This window comes from Chenopodium album, chromosome 1, assembly GCF_948465745.1.
Source record: "Chenopodium album chromosome 1, dcCheAlbu1.1, whole genome shotgun sequence".
Classification (NCBI taxonomy): Eukaryota; Viridiplantae; Streptophyta; class Magnoliopsida; order Caryophyllales; family Amaranthaceae; genus Chenopodium; species Chenopodium album.
Window position 1 is genome coordinate 73,350,146 of NC_137834.1, and position 13,368 is coordinate 73,363,513.

General features: G+C 37.7%; 1 protein-coding gene across 1 annotated transcript; it reads right to left on the reverse strand.

Annotated features, from left to right (window-relative positions):
• Positions 1–4,150: 4,150 nt before the first annotated feature.
• LOC145635470 (uncharacterized) lies at positions 4,151–5,085 on the reverse strand. The gene is made up of 2 exons (XM_081686755.1): positions 4,840–5,085; positions 4,151–4,741 (listed from the first exon to the last, which is right to left on the reverse strand). The coding sequence occupies exons 1-2, from the start codon at positions 5,083–5,085 to the stop codon at positions 4,151–4,153; spliced, it is 837 nt and encodes a 278-aa protein (XP_081542881.1).
• Between the last annotated feature and the right edge of the window lie 8,283 nt (positions 5,086–13,368).

Consider the following 13,368-nt stretch of genomic DNA (forward strand, 5'->3'; position numbering starts at 1 on the left):
AATTCAATAAGAACCCCCATTCATGAGCAAGGCACGTGAGGATTAAGGAATTCAAAACCCGCGAAGGAGCGGCCGCGGCTAGGCATCTCCTTGGCATCTACCGAAACTTGGAGAAGGATGGAAGGACCCAAGGCCGCGCCCGCGGCAGCAGCAGCCGCGCCTGCGGTGGTCTGGGTAGCTTCTTGCTGTGAATTTAGTGCGATTTGTTGCTTAATTGTTGCTGGTGGTTGTTGACGGTGGTGTAGGGGTTGATGTTGGTTCAGGTGCGTGGCTGCTCTGGTTTTATGGTTGGTGTTGCTGTGCGCGAAGGGTGGACGGAGGAAGTTAATTGGTGGCTGAAACTAAGTGGCTGCGGTGAATTGGAGTTGAGGTGCTGGTGCGGTTGTGGTGGGATGATAGTAGTTGTTGTTGCGTGTGAGTCGAAGACTGATGGAGTTGAGGAATGGTGTTAAGGGTGGCTGAAGGTGCAGATGATGTTGATTTTGGTGGTAGGTTGCTGCTAGGGGAGTTGTTAGGTGGGTGAAATTGGTGGTCAGGGAGCAAGGGAAACGGAGGTGAGTAGTGGATGATAAGAGGTGGCTGCTGAGTTGGTGGTTGCAGCAGGGGAGTTGGTGATTGGGTTGATGTGCGTGGTTGATTGTGGTGGAGATGGAGCAGGGGAATTGGTTACGGGGGTGATTGGTGGTGTGGTGAAGGTTGTAGGGTAGCTGGTGGTTGTTACAGCTGCTGTGGTTGATTATGGTGGCAATTGAAAAGCTTTGACTTGGACCTTGAACTCGAGCCTACACACAAACAAACCCAAGGATAAAAGTGTGAAACCGAGACAAATAAAATAAAATAAATAAAATAAAATAGAAAAAGAGAAGTTACACTAAACTAATAAAAATAAATAAATAAAAGTAAAATAGAAATAAGAGAAATAAAACTAAAACTAATAAAGACATAAAACTATACAAGTAAATAAAATAAACTTAAAACTAATTAAAACTATGAAAGTAACAAAGGAAAGGAACAAAATAAAATAAATCGAAAGCAAATAAAATACGAAAATAAACTAATACCAATAAAAACTACGAAAAGAACTAAAACACGACAAAATTACCAAATAAACAAGAAATGTTATTAAAGAGAAAACAAGAGAAAGAAAGGGAAAATAAGATAAAATAAACACGAAAATGACTCTAATACTACTCCCTAAGAGTGACATAAATGTCACTCATCACCAACTCTCATTAAGAAAATCTTGATATTCTCTCTCTCTTATTCTAAACCAACTTTTCACAAACAAAATTCCGCATTCACAAGATCTAGACACACCTTGCATAATTCAAAGTTACCTTCACCCTAGACGTAAAAGGTTTGATATTTCTAAGGGTTTGGTCCCAATTCTCTATTTCAATTATTTAATTTAATTGTTTGGTTATTATTTTCCTTAAAGTTACTAACGTGTGTATTTTGTTATTAGAAAGAGGTACGAGGCATCCAAGTAAGTAATTTAATTATTTTATTGATATTTTGATATAAAAATCATGCTTAGATTATTTTGATTCCTAGTACCATGTTAAGATGTTTTATTGCTTCCTAGTATCATGTTTAGGGTGACAAAAATATGTTCCTAATATCAATTATATATGATTTCTATGATGCTTTGTGCTTTTCTTTCTTAATGTCATGATAGTATCATGTTAGGGTTACAGCTTTGATTTTTATTGTTTTGTGACATGCTAGGGTTTGTCATTAATCTTGTTAGTATCATGCATAGGATCTTGCTATTATTATGCTTTAACATGATTATGATTATTTTAATTATTATTGTTATTATGATTATTATTATGTTGCTTGATGATTATTTTTATTTCTTGATCACACCTTTTATGCATGTTTAAAGGGAACTTGTACTTGTAATCACGCTTAATAAGATAATTAATAATCTTGTTTAGGGTTAATTTGATTATAATTCAAGTGATCACGAATAATAGATTTATTTGTGCATTAATATTCAACCAACATAGATTAAACAGGTTTAGGGTAAACCTATTGATTGCATGTTAGTCAGAAAGCGCACATGAATACGAGCAGAATAAAGTAGAGGCCTATTATTAGGGCAGGTTTTTTCTCTTTTAAATTGAATTTGTACCTTCATCCCCGAACTTCCATTCTTGGTTCCAGACCTATTGGAGTTAACAATCTCTTGGATTGTTAAGGGGTGTAACCTTCACCCTGTGAACGGTTTACAAGTTCCTAAAACTTGTTGGTGACTCTTTTGCTCTAGGTTCCTTCCCTTTGGACGCCACCATGCTTAAGTGTATGATCACAGTAGGGTTCAAGTTTGGGGTAATGCTTGAAATATTCCCTAAAGTGATCTTCAAATGATTGTAGATGCATTTGTTCCCTTCTTGATATCCATGTCGTTGCCTTGACATTTTGTTGTTTATTTGCCTCATTACAAGCCGATTTGCCCCATTGGTTACTAGTCCCAAGCTTGGCTTGGGGGAGCTATTAGTGAGTGAGGTGAGGGTGTTTTTTTATGTGCATATTATTTGCACAATTTGGGTGGATATGAGGAGTTTTTTTTTTGGGAAGACGTTAGTAGGATTTTTATTCCAAATCAAGAGCCGCAAGAGCTAATATGCTTTGCAAAAAATTACCCAATCATACTAGTTCATCATTACCACGGGTATCCCATTGCGCTACCAGATGGGAAACTATGTTTCGTGCTCTACGTACATGAGAAATATTAAAGACATAAAAAGATTTGGCAAGACAACCTACATCATCATAGACAAGCCAGGTAGGAGAAAGATCAGTTTTTGCCTGTTTAATATTGTTAATTACACCCTCAACATCACATTCGACCCATATGTGTTGAACACCCATACGTTTGGCCACTTGACACCCGAACCTCACAGCAGATTCCTCTTCCACATCCACATCCCAATTGGCAGGGTTTTTCTTGACAACAATCTAGGTAATGTTGCCCTCCCCGTTCATAGCAACCACCCCCAAACCACCACTCACGTTCGAGCCAATGTGAGCATCTACATTGATTTTAATAACATCATTAGGAGGGCGCATCCACCTGGCTTACAAAAGTAACACGGGGAAAGGAAGGATGGTGGTTAACTTTGGCAGCATAATTGTTGTATTCATGAACCATACGAAGGAAACTTACAGCAACAAAGTCAGCATCAAGGGTAACATTGTCATGTACCCTCTTAATCCTGCAGCACCACATAGCCCACACAATTATTAAGATTGTCTGTAGCTTCCTTTTGTCCACCTTTTCAGACATCCATAGCAGTCACTTAGGGAAAGGGGCTTGTCTTGGCAAATCTGCAATTATAGAGTCAAGCTCATACTTCCGCCATACCTTATGTAACACCCTGCAATCAAAGAGAACATGGCCTATAGAATCGACCTCTACCCCGCATCCCCCACATACATCATCCGCAACCATATGCCTTCTATGTAGTTCTCTTTTGACCGTCATACTCTCTTTGCAAGCGTTCCAAACAAAGTGCCCCAATTTAGGTGGACCACCAACACTCCAAGTAACCCGCCATACCCTCTGATCAATGTAGTTACCAGCTATGTTTCCAGTTTTTGCCACGCCTAATTTTCCAAGCCAATATGCCATTCTAACACTATGTACACCATTCTTTGTATAACCCCAATACCTCATGTCATTTGGCATATTAGTTTATAGAGGAATATGTAAAATGAGTGCACATACCTCATTGGGAAAAAGCTGTTGAATTTTATCTCTTCCATTCGCCACATTGCTGGTCTATCATGCCCGCAACACGAAGGTCAGAATCAAAATCCATTCCATGAGCAGGGATAATATCTCCAGGGATCCAAGAGTCTAGCCACACCCAAATATCTTTACCATTACTAGTTTTCTATTTAATCCCCTTAATTAGCTGAGACAATGGCCCCCATAAACTCCTCCAAGAATAACTTGGGTCATACCCTCTATATGCTTTAAGAATAGAGCTATGCTTGAAATATCAAGCCTTGAGTATTAAATTAAGCAAAGGATTCGGGGAGTTATACAATCTCTACATTTACTTGGCTAACAAAGCTTAATTAAAAAGCTTGAGATCACGGAAGCTAAGGCCCCCTGGGATTTCAGTTTACACATGGAGTCCTAACTATGCCAATGCATCTTCCTTGATGTTTCCGAGGAACCCCACCACAATCGGGCTAGAAGAGTATGATTCTCATCAATTAAAGTCTCTAGAATATTAAAGATACTCATCATATAGGTCGGGATTGCCTGAGCTATGGCCTTGATCTGAATTTCCTTCCCGGGTCTAGATAGAAGCTTCTCCTTCCAACCTTGAATTTTCCACCAAATTCTCTCTTTTAAACTGGCAAAAATAGCTTTCTTAGATTTACTAATAATTGTTGGTAAACCTAAATATTTTTCATGTCTCTCCACTTCTCTCACCCCCAAAATACCCACATTCTCCACACTTCGAGAATCACTCACATTTTTGCTAAATACGACGTCTGTTTTTGTCAGATTGACACTTTGACCTGATGCTATCATCGAGCACTCACTTACAGTAGCTTTAGCAAAAAGAAGTCTATCATTGGCGAAAAATAAATGTGACACTCCAGGGGCACCCCTACAAATTCTCGCTCCATGAATCAGTCTATCACTAGCCGCTTTCGATAGCAAAGTCGAAAAGGCATCAGCAACAATGAGAAAAAGGTACGGAGATATCAGATCCCCCTGCAAAGGCCCCGAGAAGGTACAAACGACCCTGAAATTTTCCCATTAATTTTGAAAGCAAACGAGACACTTGAGAAGCATTCTAGAATTCTTTGAACCCAACCATCATAGAAACCCATCTTCATCATAACTCTTTCCTGAAAGCTCCACTCCACCCTATCATTAGCTTTACTCATATCAAGCTTCAAAGCAATTGTGCCATCCTTTCCTTCACCCCCTCTTTTCGTAGCGTGGAAAATCACAAAAGTTACTAAGGCATTATCAGTGATTAACCTTTTCGGAACAAAAGCACTTTGATCAATTGAAATAATATTTTCCAAAAGAGGTTTTAGCTTATTTGACATAATTTTTGAGATTATTTTGTACACAACGTTGCAACAACTAATAGGTATGAATTCTGTAATGCGTTTAGGATCATCGCATTTCGAAATAAGAACAACACACATTTTATTTATTTCATTCAAGCTCATTTCTCCACGCCACCAACACTTCACAAAACCAATTATATCATTACCAACAATATGCCAGAAATTTTTAAAAATAGAGCATGCATACCGTCACGTCCTGAGGCTTTGTTAGGATGCATCTGGAACAAGGCGGCCTTGATTTCATTAGCAGACAGTTCAATACTTAGCTGCCTATTCATTTCGTTAGTCATAACCTCCTTGATCCCCTCTAAGGCTTGCTCAAATTCCATGGGATTGCAGCTCTCGAATAGCTTTGCAAAGTATGTCTCCACAGTCTTTTCCAGCTCCTCTTTTTATTTCTCCAAACACCATCATCATCATATAGTCCACTAATGTCATTAATGCGTCGACGATCACTAGCCTTTTGGTGAAAATAAGAGGTATTCTTGTCCCCGTCCTTGAGCTCATTAGCTCTGCCAGAGAAAACCGATACGTCTCCTACATACTGTGTAATTCATCCAGCTAACTAGAAAAAGTGTAACATTGCTCCAATATAGCAGTGACAGGATCCCTACCTTGCGCTTCCTTCAGCTTGCACTTGGCTTTCTTAATTTTTTTCTTCAAGTCCCCAAAGCATCGATCAGCCCAAGAAGTTAGGCTTGTTACACAGTTTGCAATCCTCGCTGCTGTTGGTAAAGCCCCACTACATGCCCACGCCTCCTCCACCACCTTACTACATTCCTCACTCGACATCCACCACGGTTCAAATTTAAACACCTTTTCATTCCTCCCTCTCTCGTAGTAGTTGATTGTGTTTAAAAGTATCGGGGCATGATTAGAATGGTAAATATAGAAGTGGTGCACCGCATAGGAGGGGAACATATTACACCAAGCACTATCTGCCATAAACTGATCAAGTCTCTGTCCTTTAAAAATGCAGGATTGTTGCCTTTCTTCCAAATGAAGATACTCCCCTTTTAACCCAAATCTCTCAGTTCACAATCATCCATAGCATTACAGAAAGCATCCATAAGACATTCACTCCTAGTTACACCAACCTCTTTTCATTTTGGCTCAAGATCTCATTAAAATTACCGAATATTACACATGGAATGGTTCTCCCAGCTTTATTTCTACGTAACATAGTCCATGTTAGGTGTTTGTTCTCCTATTCCGGCCAGCCATACAGCCCTACAGCTCATCATTTTAGGATGTTTTCATGGTCACAGACATCAACAATAAATTGATGAATTGAGTAGGTGCTCACTTTCACATTGATATCTCTCCACCAAAACCCCATTCCATGAGAGTACACGACATTGTTGTCAAATTATGAAAAAAAAAACGTTGTTGAAAATTTTGTTGAAAAGTTATTTTCCCTAGACCCATACATAATAAAAAAAATCCAATAATGATAGAAAAGTAAGTGTCAAGTTAGTTCATTTAACGAAATAGCTAAAGAATGACAACTACAATAAACTCATGTTATAAAAGTCTTTTTTATATGCCTTAAGTTGAGTGCATGAGACTCGTGAATACATTCTTAAGCATGCAAAATTTAAATTGTTGGATAGAATCATAAAAGTTATTTAAATTGATGTTTCATAAGCTTTATTATGATTTAGATTGAATAATATGTAAGTCATTGACTAAAGTTAGGTTCCACTATGACATCCTTACACTCTTTAGTCTATTACATAATTCATATGAATGATATAGGTATGAAACCAACTCTATTAGAAAGTAGACTTCAAGAGCTTTCCAAATAAGCCTAATTCCACCAATTCTAATCGATTCTACCGATTCTATGAGCGACTCTACAACATAACGATTCTACCAGCGATTTACATCGTTTAGGTGGATTGGGATCGTAGAATCGTACGATTCTACGATCTGAATCGTGATTTTAATAACATTTCCCTTACTAATAATCAATTATTAGGAGGAAGCCTAACAACAACATACAATAAATTAAACCAACTAGTAGCAACCACAACTACTAGTGGGCAACCTGTTCTTCATCTTATCGGGTTTCATTTCCCTTCTTAGATTAAATTTCACTGTACATTTTATTAGATTAAATCATCAGATTACACTGTACACAAGTATTGCACTAATCAATTTAATTTCAAGTAACAATACTTTAATTTCACTATTATTAGACCATAGTCATCGTAAATGACATATAGACCATCAATCACATATAATCAATCATCTAATTCTCAAGATTTTATTTATTTTAAAAACTCATACGAAATCAAATAATCATTTTTTCGAAAAAACATATACTAATACACAAAATGGAAAGCTAGTATATAAATTAATTCCATAATATATATCATATGATAACACACTCATCACATATAATTACATAAGCACGTATTTGGCACACAATATTTCAAAACAATTTTCTAACGGGATTCTAAAGATGATGGACATTAAAAATTACCTTGATTGTGTGTAAAAACTCAAGGTAATTAACCTCCGACACGTTCACTTAGTAGCCTCCGTCTACAATAATAGATTATAATACTAAATCAGTTTGACTAATAATTTAGATGATACGAAGTTGGTAGTAGTACACTAGTAGTGGGTAATTAAGCAACTTCTTGTAATATGTAGTATTGATAATTAAGTTTGGGGAAATAGGGATAATTTTATTAATGAACCAACTATGACAAAAAAATTTAGAAGTGGAGTATTGAATAAATAAGTGGTCCACAATAAAATTTGCCATTCTTAGCCTGCAAATCCCACGCACCAAAACCCCAAAACAATTCAAAGTTTTCTTCTTTGACATAAAAGAAAACAACCCATTTTCTTTAAGAAAACACTTTCAACTCGTTCATTTTGAGATGCTCAACGAGGACCAAGAAGATTAAAGAAATTATTATGTAGAACAAGAAATCAAGAAAAGGTTCAGTCAGAATTTCAAATTTTCCAAGCTCAATCCAATACAAGAGAATCACAGTAAGAAAACTCATGGCTTACCGACGAAAGATCGGTTGGGGATGACGACTTGGGAAAAATTGAAAGTATGGGTATTGTATTAGCATTCTGGATAGATGTATATATATATTAGAAAGCTTAGGTTGAATTTTCTCGAATATTTAGAAGATAAGACTCAATTAAAATTGAGTTTGTTGCAAATTCCCGTTGAAAAGATAAGCTTCAAATTTATTATTTAATCAGTTTTCAAATCTATTTCTGAAGTTATCAAAATCTTTTTTTTTTATTATTAAATCCGAAAATAGAAAATAATTAATATATATTTGAGAAAAAAATAAATTATAAACTTAAAAGTTTATACTAACAAAAGCGTTGACTAAATATACTTAATAATTTGGGTATTACATCTACTCCCCCTAAAACGAAAGTTCGTCCTCGAAATTTAAAGTTAGTTCTCAAAAGGGCTCACACGATGACAGAGGCTAATTTAGTATTAAATATTCTACCCCCCTTTAAGATTTTTGACCTCGAAGCTTAGCATACTTGCTCAAAAAGTTCCGGATAACGCTTTTTCTTGTCATGTTCAGCTTCCCAAGTACCTTCTTTAGAATTCTTATTACACCATAGTACTTTAACTAACTTTACCGCCTTATTTCGAGTACTTCTTGTTTTTGTATTGAGAATTTTCACAGGGCGTTCTTCGAAAGTTAAGGTCCCAAGCTCATTAGTCTCGGGTTGGATAACATGGGTAGGGTCATATACATACTTTCGGAGTTGGGAAACATGAAAAACATTATGAACATTGGCTAACTCCATGGGTAGGGCTAGTTTATATGCCACCTCTCCAACTCTCTTCAATACCTCATACGGCCCAATGTATCTAGGATTCAACTTCCCTTTTCTACCAAGCCGCATGACTCCCTTGGTATGTGAAACCTTAAGTAAAGCCTTTTCCCCGACTTCAAATTCCACTATTCTCCTATTTTGGTCTACATATCACTTTTGTCGATCTTGAGCTGCCTTCATGTTTGCCTGGATAAGCCTAACTTGCTTCGTTGTTTCTTCAATCATTTATAGCCCCAAAGCCAAAGACTCACTGATATCACTTCAACACAAGGGACTCCTACATTTTCTCCCATATAATGCTTCATAAGGTGTCATTCCTATGCTCGCATGATGACTATTATTGTATGAAAATTCGATCATAGGTAATCTTTCATCCCATGATCCACCAAGTCCATCACACAAGCTCTCAACATGTCCTCCAAGGTTTGAATTGTTAGCTCTGTCTATCCATCTGTAGCAGGGTGAAACGTTGTGCTAAACTTCAGGATAGTGCCAAATGCTTGCTGAAACATTTCCCAGAACTTTAATAAAAATCTTGGATCTCTGTCTGAAATAATATCTTTAGAAACTCCATGTAGCCTCACAATTCCCTTCACATAGGCATCTGCCAACTGATTCACATTCTAAGTATCCTTTATTGGTATGAATCTTGTTGTCTTCGTTAGACGATCAACTATGACCCAAATAGCATTCTTTGCTGCTCTTGTATGTGGTAATCCCATCACAAAATCCATAGAGATAGACTCCCACTTCCATCCTGGCATATCTAACGATTGCAGCTTCCCTCTAGGTCTCATATGTTGTATCTTCACTTTCTGACATGTAAGGCACTTTGCCACAAACTCAACTACTCAATGCTCCATGTTCGGCCACCAAAAATGTTGCTTAATATCCTTATAGAGCTTATGTCCTCCCGGGTGTATAGAGTACAGGGTGTTGTGAGCTTCTTCCAAAATCTTCTTTTTAAGATCTTCATCTTTAGGAATACACCATCTCCCTTTGTATTTCACTGCTCCGCTATTATCTACATCAAACTTAGTTGTTTCTCCTTCTTCTTTCATCTTTCTCACCTAGGTCAACCACTCATCTATTATTTGCTTCTCACGAATCTCATCATATATGGTAGGTTTGACTGACATTGCATTCAACTGAGCGTTCACCTGTCCATACTTCACAACCTCTAAGTTCAACTTCCTAAATTCTTCAAAAAGTTCTTTGGCTAAAATCATCAAGCTCACTGTATGACTTGTCTTCCTACTCAAAGCATCAGCTACCTTGTTTGCCTTTCCTTCGTGATATAGAATGTCTAGGTTGTAGTCGGTTAGCACCTCAAACCATCTCCTTTTCCTTATGTTCAAATGATTTGTGTGAATATGTATTTAAGACTATTATGGTCCGTATACATCTTACATCTCACACCATACAAGTAGTGTCTCCAAATCTTGAGAGCAAACACTACAGCCCCTAGCTCCAAATCATGAGTAGGGTAATTCTGTTAATATTGCTTGAGCTTCCTTGATGCATAAGCTACAACCTTCTCATGTTGCATAAGTAAACACCCAAATCCATTCTTAGATGTGTCACTATAGATTTCAAACCCCTCGGTCCCTGATGGTTAGGTTAAGACTGCTGCTGAGGTGAGTCTTTGCTTCAATTCTTGAAAAGATTGTTCACACTTCTCCTCCCACTAAAACTTAGTAGTTTTCTTCATCAAATTTGATACGGGTTGAGCCATCCTCGAAAAGTCTTATACAAATCTCCTATAGTATCCAGAAAACCCTAAGAAACTTTTGGCTTCAGTCACACTTTTGGGTCTTGGCCAATAAGAAACTGTCTGAATCTTAGATGGATCCACCGCAACTCCTTCCTTTGAGATCACATGGCCTAGATATGCTACCTCCTCTAGCCAAAATTCACATTTTTAAAATTTATCATACAATTTCTTTCTCTATGAATTTTCAATACTTTTCTTAGATGTTCTCCGTGCTCTTCTCTATCCCTCGAGTACACCAAAATATCATCTATGAACACCACCACAAAATTATCCAAATATGGCTAAAAAGTTCTATTCATGAGATCCATAAAAGTTGTTGGTGCATTAGTGAGTCCAAAAGGAATAAAAGTGAACTCATAATGTCTGTATCTCGTGCACAAGGTTGTCTTTGGTATGTCTTCCTCAGTAATCCTCAATTGATGGTATCCTGTCTTGAAGTCAATCTTTGAAAAGATCCCAACACCTTTAATCTGATCAAATAAGTCCTCAATCCTAGGCAATGGATATTTGTTCTATATAATGATATTATTTAACTCTCGGTAGTCAATACACAACCTTAAGGTTCCGTCCTTTTTCCTCACAAGAAAAACTGGAGCTCCCCAAGGTGAAATACTTGGCCTTATATAACCCTTTTCTAGTAACTCCTCCAAATGTACCTTCAACTCTTTCATCTCTGTTGATGCTATTATATATGGTGCATTAGAAATAGCTCCAGTCCCAAGCACTAAGTCTATTTTGAAATCCATCTCCCTAACCGGCGGCATCCCTGGAATTTCATCTAGAAACACATCTTGGAATTCTCTCGCCACTAGAATGTGTTCTATGGACTTCTCTTCTACACTCACATATTGCACATGGCATAAATAAATAGGGTAGCCCTTTAGGATATAAGAATGAAAAGTCATGGCTGACACAATACTGATCCCTGGTTTTGATACAACTCCCTAGTAAGAGATTTTATTCCCCCTTGGCCCCCTAAGAGACATCTTTTGCATATGACACTAAATTCTATTCTTATACATGCTAAGCCAATCCATTCCCAATATCAAATCAAAGTCGATTAAGTCAAACTGAATAAGGCTTGCAAGCAACTCAGTTCCAACAATGTTAACTGCAATATCTTGGTATATGGATCTACAAGGAACTACCTCCCCTGAAGGAATTGTTATATTGGTTTAACACAAAGATGAAGGTTTTAAATCATGTTTATTCACAAAATAATTGGGTACAAAAGAATGAGTTGCCCTAGAATCAAAAAGTAAGTAAGCAGGTTTTAAGTTCACAAGAAAAGTACCCGTCACAATGTTGGCATTAGAGTCAATTTCGCTTTGGTTCATGACATAGATTCTTCCATTATTGGTCCTACCATTTCCATTGTGGTTGCTTCCTCCGCTATTGTTGTTGTTCTGGCCATTCCCTCCTCGAGCATTGCCACTTTGGTCCTGAGAATTGCGTTGTTGAAACGGTTGCTGTAGTTTGAGTTCCTCCCATAACCACCTCCATTATTTCCATTGTTGTTGCCTTGCCCATTCTTAGCCTTATTATTGCAATTATTCTTCTTTGGGCACTCAAATTTCTTGTGACCAACCTCCCCACATTTAAAGCAAGTAAGCAAATATCCGTTGCAGTTGCGTCCTGGATGGCTCTTGTCACATTTACGACATGGCCGATTGCGAGATCCTTACTGATTCTGTTTTCCCTGGCCCTGGTGGTTATTACTTTGATTGTTGTTGTTACGGCCTCCCTGCTGAACATTTCAACCATTCCCATTGCTATTACCCCCGAGGCGTGGTCTCTTGTCAAAACCTTGAGGGTTCGATGAACTTTCACCATTCCCTTTCCTCTTATGCCTATCCTTGACCTCCTACTCACATTTCAAAATGCTTTCGATATTACAAGCTCTATCATAGGCCTCCTTATAAGTAGCAGTAGTACCAGCCCCAATCACCTTCTTTTGGATCCTTAAAGTCAATCCATCTTCTAACTTCTGAGCCTTGGATCTCTCATCAGGCACTACATTAGGACAAAACCTGACTCATTAGATTTCTCAGCATACTCCTGCACCTCATACCAGCAGTTTGGTTAAAGCTACTGAACTCACTGTACTTCTGCCTCTTGATATGCTTAGGAAATAAACGATCCTTATTGCTTTCTCAAAAGCCTCCTAGTTAAAGTTCTGTAAAGCTCTTATAGTGGCTCCTTTAATTTCCCACCAAATATCAGCAGCCTCACGTAAATAGAAAGTGGCTTGATCAACCTTCTGAGCATCAGGGGTACCAGCAGCAGTAAAAATCTTGTCAAATTCATGTACCTAATTCTCAACCAACATGGGATCTTCCTTCCCCATGAATAGTGGAGGTTTCAATGCAGCAAGTTTCTTAACCATGGCAGCTTGTGGGTCATTGTCATTGTTGTTGTGGTTGTTGTTGTTGTTATTCAGCTGGTTTTGCAACAACATTTTAAGATTCTGGTTCATTTGCTTAAGAGCTCTTAACCAAGCAGCAAGTTATTCAGCAGTCTCAGCCATTTATGCAATTCTTCTCCAACGAGACCTAGTGTAAACGTGGTAATTTTGCATACACAGTCTGCACAATTTCAACACTTGTGTTACCACCATACACATTTTAACACGACTTATTTAGATCGTGTGA